Source organism: Pelophylax lessonae (genome assembly GCF_965119305.1).
Source record: "Pelophylax lessonae genome assembly, chromosome: 11".
Lineage (NCBI taxonomy): Eukaryota > Metazoa > Chordata > Amphibia > Anura > Ranidae > Pelophylax > Pelophylax lessonae.
Genome location: NC_138778.1, coordinates 183,063,038 through 183,087,794, shown reverse-complemented (window position 1 = coordinate 183,087,794; position 24,757 = coordinate 183,063,038). Strand labels below are relative to the sequence as shown.

The 24,757-nt window shown below is 44.6% G+C and overlaps 1 protein-coding gene across 1 annotated transcript in view; it reads left to right on the top strand.

Moving 5' to 3' along the window:
- ITGB3 (integrin subunit beta 3) overlaps positions 1 to 24,757 on the top strand; it is a 158,095-nt gene that overhangs the window by 56,864 nt on the left and 76,474 nt on the right. Inside the window, exons 4-7 of the mRNA XM_082272407.1 lie at positions 213 to 465; positions 17,383 to 17,545; positions 17,631 to 17,792; positions 19,774 to 19,869. Coding sequence (XP_082128533.1) covers positions 213 to 465; positions 17,383 to 17,545; positions 17,631 to 17,792; positions 19,774 to 19,869 — 674 coding nt within the window. The remainder of the gene's footprint in view (positions 1 to 212; positions 466 to 17,382; positions 17,546 to 17,630; positions 17,793 to 19,773; positions 19,870 to 24,757) is intronic.

Here is a 24,757-nt window from a genome sequence, read left to right as displayed (position 1 = left end):
ACAGCTTAAAAAAGTTGCATTTATAGGCTTTCACTATAATAAATAAAATAAGTCACTATGAATTGTATTTGATGCAAAGAAGGACTACATGTCATTGCAGACAGATCAGTTTAGAAATAGTTTTCATTTTTTTCAGTAAACATGGAGCACATGAAACAATTTTTATGCTCTGAAGTTCTTCTTTAAAAGGTCCATTATAACTTATCTCCCAGATGATTCCAGGATCTTCACAATACAAGTACGGCAGGTGGAAGACTATCCAGTGGACATCTATTACCTTATGGATCTATCTTACTCTATGAAGGATGATTTGGAAACCATCCGGACCTTAGGAACTCAACTGGCTGACAGGATGCAGAGAGTAACCAGTAATCTCCGCATTGGCTTTGGGGCTTTTGTTGATAAGCCCATGTCTCCCTACATGTATATGTCTCCACCAGAGGTCATCGCAAACCCCTGCCTAGAGTAAGTAATAAGACTTTCTTTATATTTTACTGACTGGAAGCTAAAATATTCTGCCTTAGGTGGCAATAAATGTATAGTATATGGTCAAAAGTTTGTGGATATCTGTTCACCACACCTATGTATACGAGTTTGTTGGAGATCCCAATTTAAGCGATGGACACCAATATGAAAAGCCCCCCCTTTCCATTTGTGGCTTTAACAACCTCCTTATCTTCTGAGGCTAGGTGAGCGAGAATTAATTTCCATTTGGCCAGAAAAGCATTTGATGTCAGGTACTGATAATGGCCAAGAAGACCTGGCTTGCAATCAGCATTCTAATTTACCCTAATGGTGTTCATAAGGGTTGGGGTCGGGGTTCAATGCAAGACATCGAGGTTAATCCACACAGAGTTCATAATACCATGCCTTTTTGGAGCTGGATCTGTGCGCAAGGCCACAGACATTCTGGAACAGAAAAGGGCCTTCCTAAACTGTTCCCAGAAGATTACCCCTAGAGTAGGTATGACGGTCAGGTGTCCACAAACTTGGGGCCATATAGTGAATTTTCACCAGATGAAAAATTATTTAAAGTGTATTTACAGGCAAAAGATACATTTTTGCATTTTGGATAGACTTGAGAAGTTTTTATTGCTGTCTATGTCCCCGCTGGGTAGATTCATCCTCTTTATTTGTCCTAGTGACCATTGTCAGAGAGAGAAAAAGTGATGGTACAACCAAATGATAAAGTTGTCACCTGAACAGAAGAAGCTAACAATTCCAATAGGGACATTTGTTTTGCTGACAACTGTCTAAGAACAGAATTCCTCTCTCTTCACTTACATTTCCTCTCACTTGCTGTTGCCTCTCCAGGACAGGAAGTGAAGGGAAATTTCTCTAAAGGGGTAGAGGCTTTAAAAAATAAACTTGGAGGTTTTAACCCTTCCTTAAAAAGAATCAAGCTACCTGTCTGCTAACCAATAATAATATACTAATAAAATGTAACCAAGGAAGCCACCAACACTCAAATGTGTCCCCACATGTAATAAACTAGTAAATATCTATATATTACATTCAGTAGTTTAACCCTTCCTTGCTCTATCTATCCAAATGGAAAAATAAAGATTTAGCTATACATACACTTTAAACAGAAAAATGAAAAAATTCAGACACCGCCTGATCCGTTTAATGTCATCACAGACAATGCATAAATGCTTCGGCTGGAGTTATCCCTTCAAATTAAAAGTATGTAAAGTGTCAAAACAAATGAAACATAGGGTATTCAAATATGCAAAAACTTGTGGGTTGACTGGCTCTGTCACGTCTCCGGGCCTTACTTTTTTTTCACTGAGTTGCTTTATTCCCAAATTATTTGAATTCACTTTTTTCTATGCTTCTCTAGCCCTAGCACATTTGATCTGTTTATTAGTGTTCACATTCTCCTGGCAAATCGCCTTTGGATAATCTTTTAGCCTCAAATCCCTTTATGTGTCTACCAAGTATCGAGATATTATAAATATTTTAAGACATGCTCTGGCTAGATGGCCATAAATCTCCTGAGCAATGCAGGCTGAGAACACAGCGATCACACAGAGTATGTGGCCTACGGTGTATATACTTGCCAACATTTCACTACAAATTTCAAAAAGCACTTTTGTTTTGGTTAAGTTGCATACAGAACCAATTTTAAATTATACTGTTTAAACACAAACAGTGTGCTATAATACAGAATTGGAACACGTAACTTCTCTGCATGTCCCATTCACCAGACACGATTAAATAGAGTTCTGCTTATACATACAGAAGACATGGTGTTCACCAACATGATATGATGATGATCATAATACAATTCTATGGCACCTTATACTGATATAAAACACTGCACCGGCAGAATGACCCTACCATGATCATAATATTGTTTTATTACACTAAATATAGATATAGAACACTGTACATTCATTACTATACATTCAGCATACAATAATTTGAGTTACGAATGACTCGTACTTATGAACGGAGGCAGCATGACGTCACTTCAAGCAGCTTGTGCTCCACCCTGGTCCTAGAAACCTCTGGGCAGCCACCTTGCCGGCTACAGTAATGGAATCCCACATCACTGTATGGCCAGAAGCGCTCAAAACTTCTGGATCTGGTGAGATTTATTATAACAATTCACTCCTGTAATTTTTACACTTACAAATATTTACCTGTTCCAACTTACATACAAATTCAACCTAAAGCGGAGCTCCAGGCTCCTTCAGAAAAAAATAAATAAAAGTATGCAGCTACAAATACTGTGGTTGCTGACTTTTAACCTCCCTGGCAGTATGATTCTTTTGGATTTTAGGTGCTGAAAGCGGTACCATTATTTTGCATGTAATTCTTGTGAATGAGCAGCCCAAACCAACTGTATACATTTATTATATATATTATATATATATATATATATATATATATATATATATATATATATATATATATATATATATGTATGTATACATATATTATATATATATATATATATATATATATATATATATATATATATATATATAATGTATACAGTTGGTTTGGGCTGCTCATTCACAAGAATTACGTATATATATACTGTATATATATATATATATATATATATATATATATATATTTACATAAAAAGTACAGTAAAACTGCAGGAAAGGGCACTGGGGGGCAAACTAATGTGATTTTTTTTTTTTTTTTTTTTATTTTGAATGGTATCAGTGTGTTTGGTGTGTTTTACTATTTGAATTTGCCGCCTGTTCCACCCCGCTGCGAACATCACGTCGCAGGAGACGGAAGCCGGGGCACGGAGACGATCGGGAGGAAGATCCGCCGCGTGACACCGCCGAGACACATCGCTGGATCCCGGTGACAAGGTAAGTAACCTCTTTTACAGGATCCAGCGATGCTTCTGGCAGTACCCCGAGTGTGGCTCGGGGTTACCGCTTTTGGCTCTGAAATGTAACCCCGAGCCACGCTCGGGAATACCGCTAGGAAGGTTAATATTAGGACACTTACTTGTCCACGGATCCAGCAGTATCTTCACAAATACTGTAGCTGCTGACTTTTAATATTAGGACACTTACCTGTCCAGGAATCCAGCAGTATCTTCACAAATACTGTAGTTGCTGACTTTTAATATTAGGACACTTACCTGTCCACGCATCCAGCAGTATCTTCACCCGAGCCGATTTTAAAATCGGCTATAAGATTCTGCTGCCACTATCTCGGCTAAGGGAAACCCGCAGTGAGACCTTGCAGCTTCACAGCCGGTTTCCTATTGCTCATACGCAAAGCTCGCTATGCTTTGTGAATGGCACGGTGGCGGGGGAAGGAGGAGGCGGGCTGAACTTCCGCCTGAGTTCGCTGCAGCAAAGTCAGCTGGAAGTAGGATAGGGTACCTGCCAAAACTAGAAAGGCGCCAGATGTGGCAGCGGAGGGGGGGAGGAGGCAAAACAAGCGGAGCCTCCTCCTTTGGGTGGACCTCCACTTTAAGAACAAACCTACAGAACCTATCTTGTTCGTAACCTGGGGACTGCCTGTAACCTAAACATGATCATAATACAAGTGTATCACTGTATTTGTACACACACAGAGTACATTACACTCTCCTATATGACCTCACCAAAATTATAATTCAGTTATATAACATGAATGTACTACCACTGACATAGCTAAAGATAATAGGCCCTGGTATAGATTTGGTCCCAGGGCCTCCCTTTTGGCTCTATTTTACTCTTGTATGTCTCTGTAAACTTTACTGATCTTGTACATGCTGAGTGAAAAGAAGACCCTCCAAGGCAGAGCTGTGCTTATGTGTTCCCTATACTGGATAAAAATCACCAGAAATCACATGACATATGACGCACGGTATGCATGTGGCAATGGCTGTGTTTCAGCTGCCACTGCCATAGCCGCTGAGTACTATAGTAAATAATAAACATTTTATTACAATTAACAGTCATTGAACATTACCTCCACCATCCCTTAGCTATACAGTATATCTATTATATTATCTACAGATATAGAACTAAATGGGTTTGATTTACTAAAGGATAAACGTCTATTCCCTTTGAAACATGAATAATAAATAGTAAATTAGGTGAACCTGTTTTCAATTTGAATACCCAGCCATGTTCATGGAATATTATTTGATATATATAATGTTAATGGAGTGAAATATTCAAAAATGGATACCAGTATTTTTCCACCATCCCCATACAAATTTATTAGGAACTAATGTGTACAAATCAGGGGGTTGGGGGAGGGGTTACTGTGGAGCCAAAGATTTTATGCAAATATTAAAACAAAAATAGAACATTTTATTATTTGGTCCATAATAAAATGTACATACTGTATATAGAACATCCCCATGTCTATGGACATTGTTATGCAGTTCACATATTGTATATGTAGCACTACTCCCATGGGAGCTGCTGATTGCGGATTCCCCTGGGTTACCCATAGCAACAATTGACAATGTATTCTAAGTGCTTGGCTCAGTCAGAAAACAGTCCAGGGGTTTTGGTTTTTGTTTTTTTATTTGAGAACTGGGATAGGAGAAGGGATGAGTGGGATACTCCAACTGAATAAACTATGCACAATTTCTGGGACTTCTGGTTATAGCTAAATGCGGCAAGGCCGCTGCTTCACTTTGCCAATATAGTGAAGTAGAAACAAAGCGAACTATAGTGTGAATCATTCTTCAGGACCCTGCTTGGCACCCCATTTTTCCCTACTCTTCAGGGTTTTACACGGCACCCCCTTTACTCTGACACACTGTGTGAGCTGACCCTTTATCCTCTGACTTCACTGGAGTGGTCCCCCTTCCTGGGCAGACCCTTTGGCAAGTCCCCTGGTACTCACGGACACTGTTTTTCCCAGAAGACTCTGCCAGCAACTCCACTGTCAGCTTTACAGGATCCTTTGTAGCTCAGCTCCACACTTGGTTCACAAGGCTGACTGCCTATGACCACTTTCCTCACACAGCAGGAGGAGAGACAGCCGCCAGCCTCCTCCTGGGGCTCTGCTTCCTGCCAAATATGCCCTGTCACATGTCCCCTCAGCTTTTATGAGCAATTCCAGAATGCACTGCAAGAGTACCCTCCCACTGGGACTCTCACAAAAGCCAATGTGTCACTGGCTGGGTTTCCTCCACTGTCCAACAGACTCCCCTATTGGATACAGTGGGGACACTCCCTCAAACCCTGTGAATCACACCTGGGAACATGCAACAGGCAATCTAATAGATCAGGCTCCCCTAATAAGCGGATGGAGCATATAATGCTTTTAAACCTAACACCTAACTAGGAGGGTGCTACATATAGAAATAAACCAGTCATTACAAATATCGAAATATAGAGCCATAAAACATCCCTACAGGAACAACATGACTGTGGGAGCCAGTGTAGCAGGATTCCCAGCCGTTTTGCTGGATGTGGGTCCACCAGGGTTACCGCTAACAACAACAGCACATTTAAGCATGTTCTCCAAGTGTGAGCACTGAGACAAGAATCAGTCCAGAATCTTTGGGCTTTTAGGTTTATTGAGAACTTGGATGGGAGAAGGGATGAGTGGGATACTCCTCTGGCTCAACTATGCACAATATTAGTGGGACAACTGGAAAAATGCCTGCTGACGCTAACTTGACACTGGCTGATTGCCGGTCAACGCCGGTTGGCGCTGGTTAACGCTGACTTGCTGTCTGTTAGCACTGAACTGACTTCTGACACTTTCTTGTGGCACAAAGTCCATGTTAAAGCTTCCTTAACACTTTCCTTTGAGGTATCTACGTGTACATCTGCTGCAACGATTAACACTTCAGGGCCCGCGCCCTCTTTACACACTGTTCTTCAGGGCTTAGACCCTGGCACCCCCTTTCTAAGCCTTCTCTACTGGTTAGCTGGCTCCTGGATCCCTCTGACCTTCTGGAGTGGTCCCCTATTCTAGGCAGACCCCTGGGCAGTTTACAGTACTCACGACACTGCTTTCCTGGAAACTTCTGGCCCAGCAGCTCCACTCGGTCCACAGCACTCTGGATCCCTCATGTTCCTGCTGTCACTCAGAACGCTTCTCCTTAGGAAACAGGGCAAACCACTGGAGCCTGAGTGGCCTGCAGTCCTGCTGAGTCAGGGAAATGTAAGGGGTCTTCCAGAGTACCCTTCACCAAACTTCCTGGGTGTGTGCCTAAGGCTGTGACGGCCACCCTTTGTTTTCTTGCCTTGAAATTTGCACAGTTTCTTGCACAATATTTGTAATCCAAAAACATCCTGGCCCGATGGCCCAAGGGATCTTATATAGTCAAGAGTATCTTCCTTAGGACTCTGGCCCGATGGCCCAAGGGGTGTGCAAATAACACAACACTTCCAACTTGGAATGAGAACTTGTTTAACTCAACATTATATATATTTAATTTTTTTTGGTCAGTATGATGGCTAGCCACCCTTAACCACTTAAGCCCCGGAAGATTTTACCCCCTTCCTGACCAGGGGGTATTTTGCGATTCGGCACTGCGTGACTTTAACGGACAATTGCGCGGTCATGCGACGCTGTACCTAAACGAATTTGACGTCCTTTTTTTCCCACAAACAGAGCTTTCTTTTGGTGGTATTTGATCACCTGTGCGATTTTTTGATCACGCGCTATAAACAAAAAAAGAGCGTCAATTTTGCAAAAATAACAATATTTTTCACATTTTTTTATATGAAATTCCCCCAAAAAAAAAAGTAAAAATCAAAATTTTTTAAAATTTTCGGCCAGTTTGTTTTATGCTACATATGTTTGGTAAAAAAAAATCGCAAAAAGCGTATTTTGATTGGTTTGCGCAAAAGTTATCGCGTTTACTAACAAAGGGAAAGATTTTTGTCATTTTTGTTGTTTTTTTTTTTTAACGCGTAATGGCGGCGATCTGCGATTTTTTTTGCGGTACTGCGACATTGGGGCGGACAGATCGGACCCTTGACTGACATTTGTGACACTTTTGGGGTTACCAGTGACATTTCTACAGTAATCAGTGCTATACATATGCACTGTTACTGTAAAAATACACTGGTTGTGAAGGGGTTAACTTTATTTGGAAGGGAGGGGCTGTGTGTATCCCTAGGGGCGTGCTTTCTACTGTGATTGGCTGTGGGTTGAGCTGTAAGGACACTGATCAACGGATCTACATACTAGATCCGTTTTATCAGTGTCTTTACAGCGAGGAGAATGACAGGCAGCTTGTTTACACAAGCTGCCTGACATTCTCCCTCTCCCCCGCCGATCGCCGAGTGACCGGCGGACATCGGGTCCGCTGGTCACACGCGCGGGGGGGTCCGTGACCACGCGGGAGCGCGCCTCCGGGGGCGCGCGCTCGCTCCCTAGACCCTCACAAGCTAGTGACGTAGCCCTACGTCACTTTGCCTGTGAGGGGCTGACTGCCGACGTAGATCGGCGTTAGGCAGTCGGCAAGTGGTTAAGTTAACAGTTTTGCAACAAGGAAATATACTTTAGATGTAATATTCAGGGTGGGGGACCCTAACAAGCGTTCTTTGATCATCCTGCACTCGGCTGGACCAGGCCTGGCCCGACCCGTCTGGACGCTGGACTTCCACCCTATCAATATAAATGGACCGTCCATAGTACCACTGCGTTTTCACTGCATTAAATGTTTCTTTCAGGTCTGCCCTGGGTGAGTCTCTGAAAGGTTTGGGGACGAAGAGGAAGTCCCAAATTGTCTCGTCACACCAGAAGTCCCTTTGTTTTTGAATTAGCAGCATGACCTCCCTAGGAGCATATGGATAATCATATCCGTACTCCATCGCCACCTTGCGCTGCATCCATCTCTGCATCCTAGACAAGTGGGGGAGGGTTTCCTATTACCCCTTCCTGGCAAGGAAAATGGGGTCTCTTCCCTCATAATTAGAGAGTCATAAGCTTCATTTTGGTCCAGAGCCCGGGCGTAATTTGCAGGTGGAGTCAGATCTGGGATTCTCTTGGTATAAGCTTCACAGAACCCCAGTTTCTGAGCCAACTCTCCTCTTTCTATGGCTTCCTTAGTTTCTTTATCAGAAACGGTGACGACTTCAGGGCCTGGTGAGCTGCTCCCAGCCTCAGAACCCCAATCCCATTCCGTTTCATCAGCGGATCCCCAATCATCGATTCCCTCCTCTATAGATCCATACTTATACTGGAATGTGGGAGAGCCCACATTAACAATCCCAGCCTCCTCCTCACCACTAGTGCTTGTAGGTGAGGCCTTGGTGGCCGCAGGCCATGTTAGCAGCTGAATAGGAATAGGGGCAGACCTTGCCATTGCTGCGGTAGGTATTAGTGCATCCTCTGGCCACTTCCCAGCCTGCTGGACCTTCTTCCCAGAGATCCCAGTGACCGAGTCCCTCTTACTGATAATGCTGGTCCACTGTCAGCTTGCATGGCCTCCAACTTTATCATCACACGAACCATGCCCCTCCCGCCTCTGCGGAGGAACCTTGAGTGAATTCTGACTCCCAAGACACACATATCCTCTTGGGCCATCCCTCACTCTTCTCTGCCCCAAACAACAGATAGCCACATTGCCAGCATTGACTCCACGCTTGCACTTTCATAGTAATATTGGTGCATTGAGGACATACCGTTCCAAGGTATTCTAGGCCTCCTCCTGTGCACAGCGCGAGTCCTCCTTCTGGCACCATCCGAATGCCTATGTCTCACACAAAGGTTTGGCTGGACTGTCCGGTCTGCTACGGTGACTGCCTAGCAGGTTCTCCGCTAGTAGGTGAAGCGATCATGGTCGCACACTTCTGCTCTCCAGCAAGCTCCATGTTGCTTCCACTCGCACGTGTCTTCCTCTCAGCCACACCTGAATGGGGGGTATTAAATGGACTCCCCTAGTCACTCCTGATTGGCTGGACGCATGTTTCCACCCTTTATCCTTGTTTGGCGGTGTCTCCTCCTGCTGTGTGGATCGCGCTTTCCCACGTGGTAAAGTAACTCTTCCCATGCCATGCTCTCTCTCTCTCTAGCCCACAGAGAAGTTACTGTAAAGCGGACCACGTCCCTCACCAGATGTGCATCCACTCTTCTTACTTGCAACAGGGCCACAACTGCACCTCCCTCTCCCGGAGCCAGCTGTCCCTCTTTGCCAGGCAAGAGAATTATTCCGCTGTCATAAGCCCGGTCAATGGTCCTCTCCCCAACACATGTGCAAGCAAGGCCCTCCATACTGTCTCTGAAGATAGTCCCACTGCTCCTCACGACATGGCCAACTACAATCTTCACAGTATCCATGCACTCACTGTACACAATAAATGTTCCGCTGTCATAAGCACGGTCAACATCAGTCCATATAGCTTGTACACACACCTGGCCCCTGGCTCCTCGTGGCCCTGGCCGCCATTTTCTTCGTCCCTCCCTGGACCTTTCTCTGTTAAGCAGCTGCAGCTCTTGTTCACTGACACAAACTTCTTCCCTGCTTTCCAATGCCTGATAGCAGAGTACATGTCATAATTAAGATGGAAGGTTCCCATTTTTTTTACAGAACTGACTGGAACACTTGCGTTGCCATAGGAAACCTTCCATGTGCACTTCAATCTTCACCCCACTCTCCCTGCCTCCTGCAGAGCTGACCTCACACTTGGCTTGAGTTTTGAACAAAAGTTCCGGACACAAAAATTTAGATTTTAGACATTTTCTTCGGCCGTTGCCAAGGGCAACCGGCCCAGTAACCCATGGCGAAATCTCGGATGAGCCCCCAAATGTAGCAGGATTCCCAGCCGTTTTGCTGGATGTGGGTCCGCCAGGGTTACCGCTAGCAACAACAGCAAATTTAGGCATGTTCTCCAAGTGTGAGCACTGAGACAAGAATCAGTCCAGTATCTTTGGGTTTTTAGCTTTATTGAGTACTTGGATGGGAGAAATGATGAGTGGGATACTCCTCTGGCTCAACTATGCACAATATTAGTGGGACAACTGGAAAAATGCCTGATGACGCTGACTTGATGCTGGCTGAATGCCGGTCAACGCCGGTTGGTGCTGGTTAACGCTGACTTGCTGTCTGTTAGCACTGAACTGACTTCTGACACTTTCTTGTGGCACAAAGTCCATGTTAAAGCTTCCTTGACACTTTCTTTTGAGGTACCTACTGGTACATCTGCTGCAACGCTTAACACTTCAGGGCCCGCATCGGCGCCCTCTTTACACACTCTGTTCTTCAGGGCTTAGACTCTGGCACCCTGTTTCTAAGCCTTCTCTACTGGTTAGTTTGCTCCTGGATCCCTCTGACCTTCTGGAGTGGTCACCTATCCTAGGCAGACCCTTGGGCAGTTTACAGTACTCACGACACTGCTTTCCTGGAAACTTCTGCCCCAGCAGCTCCACTCGGTCCACAGCACTCTGGATCCCTCTCTGCAGCTCAGCTCAACCTTCCGTCCTCTAGGCCGGGCCGCCAAGGACACCTTTCCTGACGCTGACAGGAGGAGAGACAGCCGTCACTCTCCTCCTGGGACACTGCTTCCCGCCAAAGACGCTCTGTCATGTGCTCCCCTCAGACTTATATCTCATCCCAGGATGCACTGTGGCCAGTACCGCGCACTGGGACTGATATGAGCCCTGGTGTGCTATTGGTACGGTTTCCTCCACTGTCCAACAAGAGCCCTCATTGGATACAGTGGGGAGACTCCCCAACTCAACAGTCACACCGGGAAACACATGACAGCCTAGCTGAACAATCAAGACCCCCCTAATAAGCAGGCAGGGTCACCCATATACTTTTCCCAGCACCAACCTAGGAGGGTGCTACATCAGTATAAAAGAGCTTCACATTCCTAAATTATTCAGATTATTAGTTCATTCATTTTCATATCAATATGCAAAGGGCGGTTAAAAACTGCAATAGTTTGTCTGTCTCCAACCTCCACTGCAGATATAGAGACTTTTGCATCACACGTTAAGGAAAGAATCCTCTAATACAGTGGTCTCCAAACTGAGGCCGAGGGGCCAGATGTGGCCCTTTGCTTGCCTTTATCCGGCCCTTGGGGCACTATTCCCCCCACTGATACGAGACACTATTCTGCCAACTAGCATCAACAATGGGGTACCATTTCTCCCACTGACACAACAATGGGGCACTATTCCTACCAATGATACCAGCGATGGGGCACTATTCATTCCTCTAATACTAAATGTGGTGATGTTTACTCCCACTGATGCCAGGAAAATTGTCACTCCTCCTGGCCACAGTTCGGTCCCACTAAAGTCTGAAGGACAATTTAGAAAGTTTGGAGACCCCTGCTCTAATACATTAAATATGGCTGGCTTATGTCGAAGGCCAGGTTGTCTATCAGAAACAGTTGGGATACCAGAGATACTTTGATAAGGATGGATTTTTTTTCTTCATGTGTGGTGGCAGGCACAAGTCTCTATACAACACAGATCTACTACTTAGTACACCTCCAATTCAACCTGACCACTGGACAAAATCATAATACATTTGTAATACATACTACTCTTCCAGTATAGCCTAATTACTGGACAAGATCATATTACAATTCTAATACATGCTATACCTTCAGCATGACTGGACCACTGGACATTATCAGAATACAATTCTAATATTTACTATATCTCCAACATGCTCTGATCACTGAACACCATCACAATACAATTTTAATACACGCTACACCTCCAACATGACCTGACCACTGGACATGATTATAAAATGATTCTAACACACACTATACCTCCAACATAATCTGACCACTGGACACAATCATAATATAGTCCTGAACATACTATGCCTCCAACATGACAGGATCACTGGACATGATCACAATACAATTCTACTACACACTACACCTTCAACATGACTTGAACACATAGTTATACCTAACTAAAACTAAATACATTTTAATCAGGGCTGCTGTTAAAAATTATGGGGCCCCATACAACCTACCTGACAGATTTACCCCCCCCCCCGGCCGAAAGTGACGAAGGGTATAGATTCATCAGAATGAATAGGAAGTGCTCTGAGGCTTCCTGCTTGTTCACAAACTGAAGCATAGTAAACACAGTTTACTATGCTTCAGTGATGAATGAACACAGGAGTAATTGGTAGATTGCTCACTGTGTTCATTCAGAAAAGGAAGGGGCCAGTAAATTACATATTTACCAATTCATTCCTCGGCTTTCCATCCAGAAACATCTCCCTGTGTGTCCATAGCATCTGCCAGCAGGAGAGGAGAGGAAGGAAGCCGGAAGCGCTGTGGGGGAAGGTGCCGCACTGTAAAATGACTTTACAGTGCGGCACCAACTTGAAAAAAGGTTTCTGCTCTATTGTTTTCGATTTTAGGTGTGAGTTGCATAGACATCTGTGCATGAAATCAAACAGATGTCAAGCAAGTTGTACCTGAAAACCCACTGACTGGCGGCTTTGAAATCGTACTACTTCAAGTGATGTAGCACGTTTTCAAAGTCGCATTCAGTATGAACGGTGGCCTAAAGTGTTACTAAACCCAGGACCCTGCATTCAGTATATCTGGTCTCCCACAGTACACAGAACATGGAAATGCAATAGTTTTAGTAAATATAAACTGATAAATACCTTTTCTCATCAGTATTATATAGCAGTCTTGTGTCCTCTATCAGTGCCTGGTTAAAGCTTGTAGGAGGAGTTTTTATACTGCACTGGCTGTCCTATCAGGATGCAGGACCCCTGACGCTCTGTCTGGACAGTGCTGATTGGCCCTGTGCTGATCGCATGCACTCTCCCAAGAAAAAAAAAACTCTCTAGCAATATGCACCAAACTGAGCATTTGCAGCCTGACTCCACTAACTGTCTTATCCGGACATGTTTTGAAGTCAGTGGAAGAATAGGAGGATCTGTGTATACAGTATCAAACAGCCTTTTTACACAATGCAGAGGATTAATCCTTTAGGTTGCACAGTGAGTATAACAAGCATGCTTTACAAACTGATTTTACTGGTGTGGGTTTAGTAACACCTTAATTGAGACAAGTACACACCAAAGAGGGATTTGCTTGGTTATATATTTTATATCTGAAGTTTACAACCACTTTACCTGTGCACTTTTGAAATTCCCCATTCCTTTTGTAAACCGGATAAAAAAAAAAAAAAATGATTCACACAGATCTGTCCCCACTCCATGACATCTTTAGAATCATTCGAAGGAAGGATTAGCTCTTCAGGCTACATATCACAAAATGATTGGCAAGAAGGTTTAATCCCACCTCATCTAAACGTTTTTGGATTTGCTAGCCTTACCATGGTGGTATTTTTTCCTAGACAGTATTTATGACTTATAGAATGCTTTAAATTGTTGATTAACATTGCTATTCAGTAGCAGCCAAAAATATTGAAAAAAAGAATTTTTATTCTGTGGTCATCATTTCTGTCTTGGAGAGGTTTGATGACTTTGAGGGCATTATCTGTATGGTTATTCTTCCTGTGCTCATGCTAGTTTCCTATGGGTGATCTGGTTTCCTCCCACAGTATAAAAATATAATGATAGACAATCTTTCCGTACTGTGTGTCATGCCTGTGTTCCTCTAGGCTGATCCACACTGTTCTTTCAAATATCTGTCAGCTTCTAACTTTTTTGCTGATATAATTTCCTCTCTACACCCTTCTTGCCTAATTCTTAAGAAAACCTGACTATTTCAGCATCTAGTGTCGTATTATAAAAAAGAAGGGTTAACAGGCGCATAGGCTGCAGGCTCCAAATAGGTCCATATGAAAGTCCATATAAAAAGTCCATATAAGGTGGAAATATTATATGGTGATATGATGAAGATAAAAAGTCCAAAGACTTAGGGCTGCCATCAATGGGAACAAGCCAAGGTTCCAGTAGGCTGTGAAAGACAAACAAAGGAAGAAGCGCCTCTAAGTGTAGACTGTAAACATTTTTATGCACAATAGAAACCATATCAACTTACATGGAGTAGGTATTTAAGAGCACTTCGGGTGGAAGGATAGTAAGGATTTTACTCCGGTCGGCGTGTAGCCATCCGCTGTAACGGCAAACTGCTCCCCACTGGTCACTGTAGGGCCGACTGGGCGATGGGTGGAAATTTAGAGCGAGGCTTGGAAGGCAGAAGGTGTGGCGCTGTGGCTGGATGACGTCACTGGATGCGACGTGTTTCCGAGCGTGCGTGCTGCGAGTAGTGCGGCACAGTTCTTGCTATGAAGATGGAGTTGATATTGTTTCTATTGTGCATTAAAATGTTTACAGCCTACACTTAGAGGCGCCTCTTCCTCTGTTAGTGCCGTATTATAGCATCTGACTTCCTTGGCGATTTTATAAGTGTTAGATGTTCAGTTCAAGGTCTGGACCTTGACTACCGTATGCCTCGTTTCCACTGAGCGGAACGGTTCGGGTCGGTACAGTTTGGAAGGGTTAGAATGATCTGGTCTATTCAGGTGAGCGTTTCCACTGCAAGTCGGGCCACCAGGGACCATCCGGGGTTTACACCAAATGAGGTGTTTGTTTTGCTCTTTCATTCGATGTGAGCATTGAAGTTTTCCTGTCCGCCAATCAGTGGAATGTATGGTGTGACGCCAGTAGCTTCGCCCTAACCGTACCGTACCATTTCCTATGGCCCTACATCTGAAGCAGGACCAGGAATGGTGCGGTTTTGTTCGGTTGTATGGGTCACTTTCATAATGGAAACACTCAAATTAGCGTACCGTACCGAACTGACCCGAACCGATCCGCTCAGTGGAAACGAGGCAATAGTGTACTCTCGTATAAAGTAAACCCTCTCAGTGTCTATTGTATATCTCCCAAAATAATTGAATTATCAAACGAACTGGTTGCATTTTTTCAAATTAGAGGTTCTATCAAAAGATAGGTTCATTTGAGAGCTTATCAGCAAGTGTAGAAAATCAGCTCTATGTCTGTTTCCCTTTCCCATAACATGTAAGAGATACCTCCATTGAGACTCCAAGGATTTTTCTTAGTGCAGCTGCTTTTCAGCTTTCAGGAAATACTAAGGTTGAATGGCCTAAAAACACTCCACAAAACAGAACTCCTGGTGAAGATGTTCCATTTGTTATTCTAAGTACAACTGTGGCCAAAAAATATGAGAATGACAAAAATATAAATTTTCACAAAGTCTGCTATGATGGCGATTTGCATGTACTCCAGAATGTTATGAAGAGTGATTAGATGAATTGCAACTAATTGCAAAGTCCCTCTTTGCCATGAAAATAACTTAATCCCATAAAAAACATTTCCACTGCATTTGTGAAGGCTTCAGGCGCCCAAGAAAGTCCAGCAAGCGCCAGGACTGTCTCCTACAGTTTATTCAGCTGTGGGATCGGGGGACCACCAGTGCAGAGCTTGCTCAGGAATGGCAGCAGGCAGGTGTGAGTGCATCTGCACTCACAGTAAGAAGAAGACTTTTGGAGGATGGCCTGGTGTCAAGAAGGGCAGCAGAGAAGCCATTTCTCTCCAGGAAAAATACCAGGGACAGACTGATATTTTGCAAAAGGTGCAGGGATTGGACTGCTGAGGACTGGGGTAAAGTAATTTTCTCTGATGAATCCCCTTTCCAATTGTTTGGGGCATCTGGAAGAAACCTTGTCTGGAGAAGTAAAGGTGAGTGTTACTATCAGTCCTGCGTCATGCCAACAGTAAAGCAGCCTGAAACCAATCATGTGTGGGATTGCTTCTCATCCAAAGCAGTGGGCTCACTTACAGCCATGAATAAAAAATGGTACAAAAACATACTCCGAGAGCAACTTCTCCCAACCATCCAAGAACAGTTTGATGAGGAACAATGCCTTTTCCAGCATGATGGAGCACCTTGCCATAAGGCAAAAGTGATAACTAAGTGGCTTGGGAAACAAAACATGGAAATTTTGAGTCCATGGTCAGGAAACTCCCCAGACCTTAAAGCGGAGTTCCGGGCACAGAAAACATTTTTCAGTGAACATACCCCCGGGACAGTCAGGGCTAGTACATTCCACAATGGCTAGCCTTTGATCTGTCCCGGTTCGCACTTACCTGCAAGAAGAAATACTCACTTATAAAATTTCTTCCACAGCGTCGCCATCTCTCTTGTGGGCAGCTGAAGCCGGCGCGGTCCTCTTCGGCGTCTTCTTCCGCGTCCTCTTCTCTCAGAATGCGCCTGCACCGGCCCCTCTCGTCACTTCCGGTGCGGCGCCGCATTCCTCCACAGCTTCTGGGCATGCCCAGAACCTGTTTAGCAGGGAATGCGGCGTCGCCCCGGAAGTGACGAGCGGGGCCGGTGCCGTCGCATTGATTCCTGGGAGCGATGACGTTCAGCTCCCAGAAATCATTGCAAGCCAGGAAGTGACGGCGGAGCCGCGGCACAGAGGGAGGAAGTGAAGAATAGGTGAGTATATTCGATCTACAATTACAAGGTGAGTACAAAAAAAAAAAAAAACCTAACTATCCAATTCTGTTTCAGGTGAAGGAGAACAAGTGGACGGGCACAAAAAAAAAAAGATCGATTTTGTGCCCGGAACTCCGCTTTAATCCTATTGGGAACTTGTGGCCAATCCTCAAGAGGCAGGTGAACAAAAAAAACCCTACAAATTCTGACAAACTCCAAGCATTGATTATGCAAGACTGGGCTACCATCAGTCAGGATGTGGCCCAGAAGTTGATTGACAGCATGCCAGGGCGAATTGCAGAGGTCTTGAAAAAGAAGATTCAACACTGCAAATATTGACTCTTTGCAAAAAAAACTACCGTAATGTAATTGTCAATAAAAGCCTTTGACACTGAAGGAGCAGACTTTGTGAAAATTAATATTTGTGTAATTCTCAAAACTTTTGGCCACAACTGTATGTTAATAATAGTGACGTTTACACTAATGAACATAAACTACCAATAAACATATTTCTGTTACTACATTTTTACCATTTCATTCTTTTCATCTGGGTAATTTTTCTCCACAGGATTAGTACCACCTGTAGGCCCACTTTTGGTTATCAGCACATTTTGGCCCTCACAGACCAGGTTGAGAGATTCAATCAGGAAGTTGAAAAGCAATATGTTTCCCGAAACCGTGATGCCCCAGAAGGTGGATTTGATGCCATCATGCAGGCTGCAGTATGCGATGTGAGTGGAGAAAGATGAGGTTTGGATAATGGAGTTGTAAATGTCTATTATTAGTAAGTCTGTTTTCCCTTATCAATTTCAACAGGAGAGGATTGGCTGGAGGAACGAGTCATCCCACCTGCTGGTTTTCACTACAGATGCCAGAACACACATAGCCTTGGATGGACGTCTTGCAGGAATTGTTCAGCCCAACGATGGACAGTGCCATCTTGGAAACAGCAATTCTTACACACTATCTACTATTCTGGTAAGTAAAGCTCAGTCTCAAACTCTAATTAACCTCTTTTAAAAGAAAAAAAATCTAGACAGCAATAAAGTGAACAGAATTCCTATTTTCTAGTAGGCTTCTTTGGAAAAGTTTACTGGGAATAATATATTTGGCTGCCATTCCCAACCTCCTTCTGAAAAAGCTAACTGTGTGATTGATATGCTGATTTGATGACATTAGCACTTTCTTAAGATTGTATGGTTATTGATCTGAAACAAGCATAAGGCAATGTATAGTGGTTGTAAACTCTTACATATACCCAGTGAATTGACTGGCCTCAGATGATACAGAGATTAAACAAATCCTCCTACATAAGTTGTACCTGTTTATCTCTGGTTTTCTCTTCTCTACTTCCATTCAAAGTGCTGAATATTTAAAGTTTATCTGAGAGTTCAGAAAGCAGTGGATGGAGAGCTGAAGTCACACTCCACAGAGCTCAGTGAGGAGAGCTCTGAGAGCTAATTGGAGAAAAGGGACACAACCCCTTCCCACAGCACACAGGAACAGAGTCAATCAGCTGGAGGCCCTCCCCTGTCACCATTTTTCTTTTGGTATCAGGAAAACTTGTTAGAAGTGAGGAACTAGGCAGCAGACAGAAATTACACTTAGTGCTCCTAATTGAGACAAGTACATACTACAGAGGGATATGCTTTGTTAATATTTAATATCTGAGGTATACAACTACTTTGAGTCAGTATTCCCAATCCTAATGTTTCCAGATCAGTACAGGAAATGATGAGAAATCCTTTAAATGGGAATATAGACAAAACACATTCTAGTAGAGTGGGGGGATTTAGAACTTCAGGCAACTCTTTGGTTGTGTCCAGTCCTTCCTGTCTTGATGACAATGCCCCCCCCCATTTCTAGTACACGCTCTATAACATCAGGAAGTGGGTATTTATCTCCTTAATGTGGTCACAGACAGAAAATTAACACCTGACCAGAATGTTAACTCGTCCCCATTCTATCCAAATTAAATAGTTCTGTCAGGAGATTGACTTTAAAGCATGGGTGTCCAACCTTTTGGCTTCTCTGTGCCACACTGAGTATAGAGAAATTGTCTCAGGCCGCATATAAAATATATACTATAGTTAAGGTATGTAAGTAATAAAACGCCACCGCGCCCTTCCCGTGCTGCCGCGCCCACCCCCCCCCCCCCCAGCACTAATTTAACACAACTAGTGGATGATCCCCTCCGAGGCTGCCTCTGTGGCCGTGCCCCCGACTCGACTTCCTTCCTCCCCAGCAAAAAAAAATAAAAATTTTCAGGGGGCAGTGGGCCGCATTGCCTGAGGTTCTGGGCCTCATGCGGCCCCCGGGCCGCAGGTTGGACATGCCTGCTTTAAAGTAACACCAAACCCTTTTTTTTTTAAATAATCCATACACTTCCACTATTTAATGGCCCTGAAATCTATTTTTCTTGCCTGCAAGTAATGACCTCTGTGAGTTCCTAAAGCTCTCCCCCCCCACTTCTGTTTGTTTGGAATAAGCATTGTACATTAGTTGCAGTCAAGTGCAATGCTCTATGCACACTACACATCCCATAGCCCATAGTCCATCTTAAGAGCAAACAGAGAAGGTGGCTACACTTCTCTATACAGTGGCACCATGGATAATGAACGGAGCCACCATCTAACAGGATGTCAGATCACAGCAGCAAAAACAAAGACGTTTGGAGATTTAGAGGAGGCTGAGGGCAATAGAAGGTACTTCTTTATGTTCATAATACATACTTAAATGTTTTTCTTTTTAAAACCAAAGTTTAATGTGACTTTAAACACTATACAGTAATTGCTTGGCAGCTATATATAATAATACATCATTATAAAAAAAAAAAAACATAACAGACAAATCAACTGACATTTTAGTATCCAATTAACAGATTAAACATCCTATATCCTACTGATAATCCCTTTTTTGCTACATTCCAATTATGTGCCTTTTATCTATTTTTCTTCAGGACTACCCATCTATTGGACTCATGACTGAAAAACTTTCACAAAAAAACATCAATCTTGTTTTTGCTGTCACTAAAGAGGTCATGGATCTCTACAAGGTAATGTGGATTTTACCTCTTTTTATGTTTTTTCCCAACTGTATCTTCTATCACAATCAATTCATACACAGTTTTTGTTGATCAGATAGTGGTATTAACACTTACCAGTGTAAGTGTATGGATACCCTAAGATCTTTTTAAATGTAATCTATAGCAGGGTTATTTCACCAATGCTATACAAATGCATTGGTGATCGGTATAGCTAGTGAATGGGGATGGGGTTAGGGCAGAGGTAAATGCAATGCATAAATTGTATCTTGATTCCTTATTCTGCTACATCATTCTGCCTTCTTGGTTTGGGGACTGCGGTAGTCTCCCTGTGTGTCAGATATTTCTCTAAATACATCTTGGCCCCATATTTTGTGGAGATTCAAATTCAGGTTGGCAGGACCCAGATTTAGTTGGTAGGTGAATCCAAAAGATGAGATATGTGTTATTACACTCTCTATTTTAACCCATGTCCACACATACTGTACACACAGTATCTCACAAAAGTGAGTACACCCCTCACATTTTTGTAAATATTTTATTATATCTTTTCATGTGACAACACTGAAGAAATTACACTTTGCTACAATGTAAAGTAGTGAGTGTACAGCTTGTATAGCAGTGTAAATTTGCGCTCCCCTCAAAATAACTCAACACACAGCCATTAATGTCTAAACCGCTGGCAACAAAAGTGAGTACACCCCTAAGTGAAAATGTCCAAATTGGGCCCAATTAGCCATTTTCCCTCTGCGACTCCTCTGGTTGCCAGAATGTCAGCAGTGGGGCTTGCCATATGCCGCATGGTGTGGCTGCAGAGCTGGTCGGCCGACCAGGCTTCTAAGAAAGCCTTAACTGATCTCCCATTTTTTGGGGACCCCTTCGGATGAGTTGATCAAGGGCCTAACGGGGGTAAGAGTTCTCTGCTACCCCAATCCTGAAAGGCAAGGCGCCTCGCATTAAGAGGGGACCCTCTTTCACGGCTCACAGGTGTATTTTTCGTGCCTGAAGGGCACGAGCAAAAGGTAAACCATTCAGAGCTTCTGGAGGAAACAGGAAGGCTTGGTCGGGTAAGCTCAAGACTAGCCGGTCTGTTTCGGTGGACAAATCCTCTTCTACATGAAGGGGCGTCCTCACCCGATTCTGGGTGGGGGGACGTCTGCGTTACTTTCAAGAACCCTGGACGTCTCTGATCAGGACAAATGGGTTCACAAACTAATTCGTTCAGGGTACAAGATCGAGGTCTCACCCAGCAGACAGGTTCTTTCCATCAAATCTCTGTATCTGGATCGATTGAAGGATCTCAGGGAGGCAGTGCAGACTCTCCTTGCACGGGGAGTTATTGTGCTGGTTCCTCAGCAGAAATCGTTTTGAGGTTTTTATTCAAACCTGTTCACAGTGCCCAGAAAGGAGGGCAAGGTGCATCCAATTCTGGACCTCAAATCACTGCACACTTTGTGCGGGTGCAGAAGTTCTGATGGAATCCATTCGGTCGGTGGTCTGCACATACCTATGTGCGTGGGTCATCAGCGGTATCTCCGTTTCGCAGTGGCGGAGTGGCATTACCGTTTGGCCTAGCCTCCGCTCCCAGGGTCTTCGCCAAGGTTTTGGCCCTGGTGTCAGCCTTGCTCTGCAAAAAGGGGTTGCGATCCTCAGGTATCTGAACAATCTCCTGTTGAGGGCAAGTTCTCATCAGACCCTGTTGGGCGACCTGTCTATCACGGTTCAGACCCTTCAGGAATTAGGGTGGAGCATCAACTTCAAGAAGTCTGCGCTGACCCCGTCAGTGCGCTTGAATTACCTGGGTATGATTTTTGACTCCTCTCTAGCGAGGGTCTTCCTCCCAGGGAAAAGGCTTCAGACTTTGCAGAGCGAGATCAGGTTGCTGATGGACACCGTTCTCTCCTCCCTGCGGACTTGTATGAGGTCTCTGGGGCCGCCTTCGTGGCGGTCCCGTTGGCTCAATTTCACACATGACCTCTACAAATAGAGATTCTTGTCAAGTGGGATAAGGATCTGAAGTTCTTAGACAGAATGATATGTCTAAGCCGTCTCACGAGGTCGGAGCTCTCATGGTGGCTTCAGTCATCTGCTCTGAGCCAGGGCAGGTCCTTTCTGCCACTGTTGTGGATGGTGGTTACCTCGGATGCCAGCCTGTCAGGCTGGGGTGGTGTGCTGGACAAACTCTGTGCCCAGGGCAACTGGTCAACGGAGGAATCCTCCTTACCGATAACTGTCCTGGAGCTAAGGGCGATCACACTCTGCCTGCTCCATTGGACAACTTGGCTGCACGGTGTTCTGGTTCAGGTACAATCCGACAATGCCACGGCTGTGGCATACATCAATCATCTAGGGGGCACCAAGGGTGTCCGGGCCTCCAGGGAAGTGCCCGAGATTCTGACGTGGGCCTAGGACCACGTTTTGGCTCTCTCCGCAGTTCACATTCCCGGTGTGGAGAATTGGCAGGCAGATTACCTGAGTCGTCAGGTTCTGGATCAGGGAGAAGGGTCCCTGCATCCGGAGGGTTTTCACCTCCTGTGTGCCCGATGGGGAACTCCGGCGGTGGATCTTTTTGGGTCTCGTCTGAACATATAGGTACAGCGGTTGTGGCCGGGGCTTGAGACCCGCTGGACGACGCCACAGACGCATTGGTGGTACCTTGGAGCCAATATCAGCAGATTTATGCCTTTCCTCCGATATGGCTGTTGTCGAGCTTTCTCTGCAGGTTGGCAGTGGAAAAGGTGCCGGTGATTCTGGTGGCTCCAGACTGGCCTCGCCGGTCTTGGTATGCAGATCTGGTTAATATGGTCGTCGAGCCTCCTTGGTGGCTGCCTCTGAGAGAGGACCTGCTGTCTCGAGGGTCGATCTTCCGCCCTGCTTTAGAGTCGCTGGCTTTAATGGCGTGGCTGTTGCAGGCCCGGGTGTTGAGAGACAGGGGTCTCTCTGATTCTGTGATTCCTACCCTGTTGAAGGCTAAAAAGGCGACTTCCAGGAAGATTTATCATCGTACTTGGAAGATGTATATTGCCTGGTGTGAATCGCAAACATTGCATCCTCGCTCATTTTCTGTGGCGAGAGTCTTGGCTTTCTTGCAGAAAGAGGTTGAGCATCATTTGGGTTTAGGCACGATTAAAGGTCAAGTGTCGGCCTTAGACATTTACTTCCAATGCCCGTTGGTGACTAATTCCTTGATCCGCACCTTTATTCATGGGGTGCGTCATCTTGCTCTGCCAAGAAGATCACCTTTGCCTCTGTGGGATCTGAACTTGGTCTTGTCTGTTCTTCAACGGCCTCCATTGTGGACATATTAGGGACATATCTCTGCCTATGCTGTCTCAGAAGGTCGGCTTTCTGGTGGCTGTCACTTTTGCCCACTTTCCTGTCGTTCGCCCTTACTTGGTTGTTCATAGAAATAAGGATTTTCTATGACCTAATCAGTCTTTCCTTCCTAAGGTCGTGTCTGCTTTCCACCTCAACGAAGATACTATTTTGCCTTCGCTCTGTTCTAAGCCTAAGCATCCCAAGGAATTTGCCTTGCATTCTCTGGATGTGGTTCCGGCGATCAAGGTTTACCTGTCGGACACAGAGCCTTTTAGGACATCTGATTCTCTGTGTGTCCTTACTGAGGGATCTCGTAAAGGTTCGGCTGCGTCTGCTGCAACCATTTCCACATGGATCAGGCAGACGATTGTTCAGGCCTATTCATTGAAGGGTCAGGTTCCTCCTTTCCAGATGAAGGCGCATTCTACTAGAGTGCTGAGTGTTGTTTAAAAAAGACTGGGTTTTTTGTCTCTTTACGGGGTTGAATTTTTGTTTTGAGGGTAAGCTCCTGTTCGTATGGCTTGAGCTTTTTGTTACCCAGTTGGCTACGTTTTTAGCCTTGGAAATGCGTTAACAGTTTTGGTTGCGTTCTTCCCACCCCTCATGCCTATACTGCTTTGGGACGTCCCAATAGTGAAGAAGCATTAGAGCTGCGGCTGTCAATGGATAATAGAGAAAACCTTTCTGGTGGCTGTCACTTCTGCCCACTTTCCTGTCGTTCGCCCTTACTTGGTTGTTCATAGAAATAAGGTTGTTCTATGACCTAATCAGTCTTTCCTTCCTAAGGTCGTGTCTGCTTTCCACCTCAACGAAGATACTATTTTGCCTTCGCTCTGTTCTAAGCCTAAGCATCCCAATGAATTTGCCTTGCATTCTCTGGATGTGGTTCCCGGTGATCAAGGTTTACCTGTCGGACACAGAGCCTTTTAGGACATCTGATTCTCTGTTTGTCCTTACTGAGGGATCTCGTAAAGGTTCGGCTGTGTCTGCTGCAACCATTTCCACATGGATCAGGCAGACGATTGTTCAGGCCTATTCATTGAAGGGTCAGGTTCCTCCTTTCCAGGTGAAGGCGCATTCTACTAGAGTGCTGAGTGCCTCTTGGGCTTTTCGCCACCAGGCATCTGTTGCTCAAGTGTGTAAAGTGGCGACTTGGTCGTCTGTACATACTTTTATTAAATTCTACAAAGTTGATTTGATTGCATCCTCGGATGCCTCCTTTGGCTGCAATGTTTTTTGCAGGCTGTTGTTTAAAAAAGACTGGGTTTTTTGTCTCTTTACGGGGTTGAATTTTTGTTTTGAGGGTAAGCTCCTGTTCGTATGGCTTGAGCTTTTTGTTACCCAGTTGGCTACGTTTTTAGCCTTGGAAATGCGTTAACAGTTTTGGTTGCGTTCTTCCCACCCCTCATGCCTATACTGCTTTGGGACGTCCCAATAGTGAAGAAGCATTAGAGCTGCGGCTGTCAATGGATAATAGAGAAAACTGGATTTTGTAAAAATTAACCGTAAAATCCTTTTCTCTGAAGTCTATTGACAGCTGCAGCACCCCCGCCCCCCCTCTATTTTGGCAATTGGTGTGTCT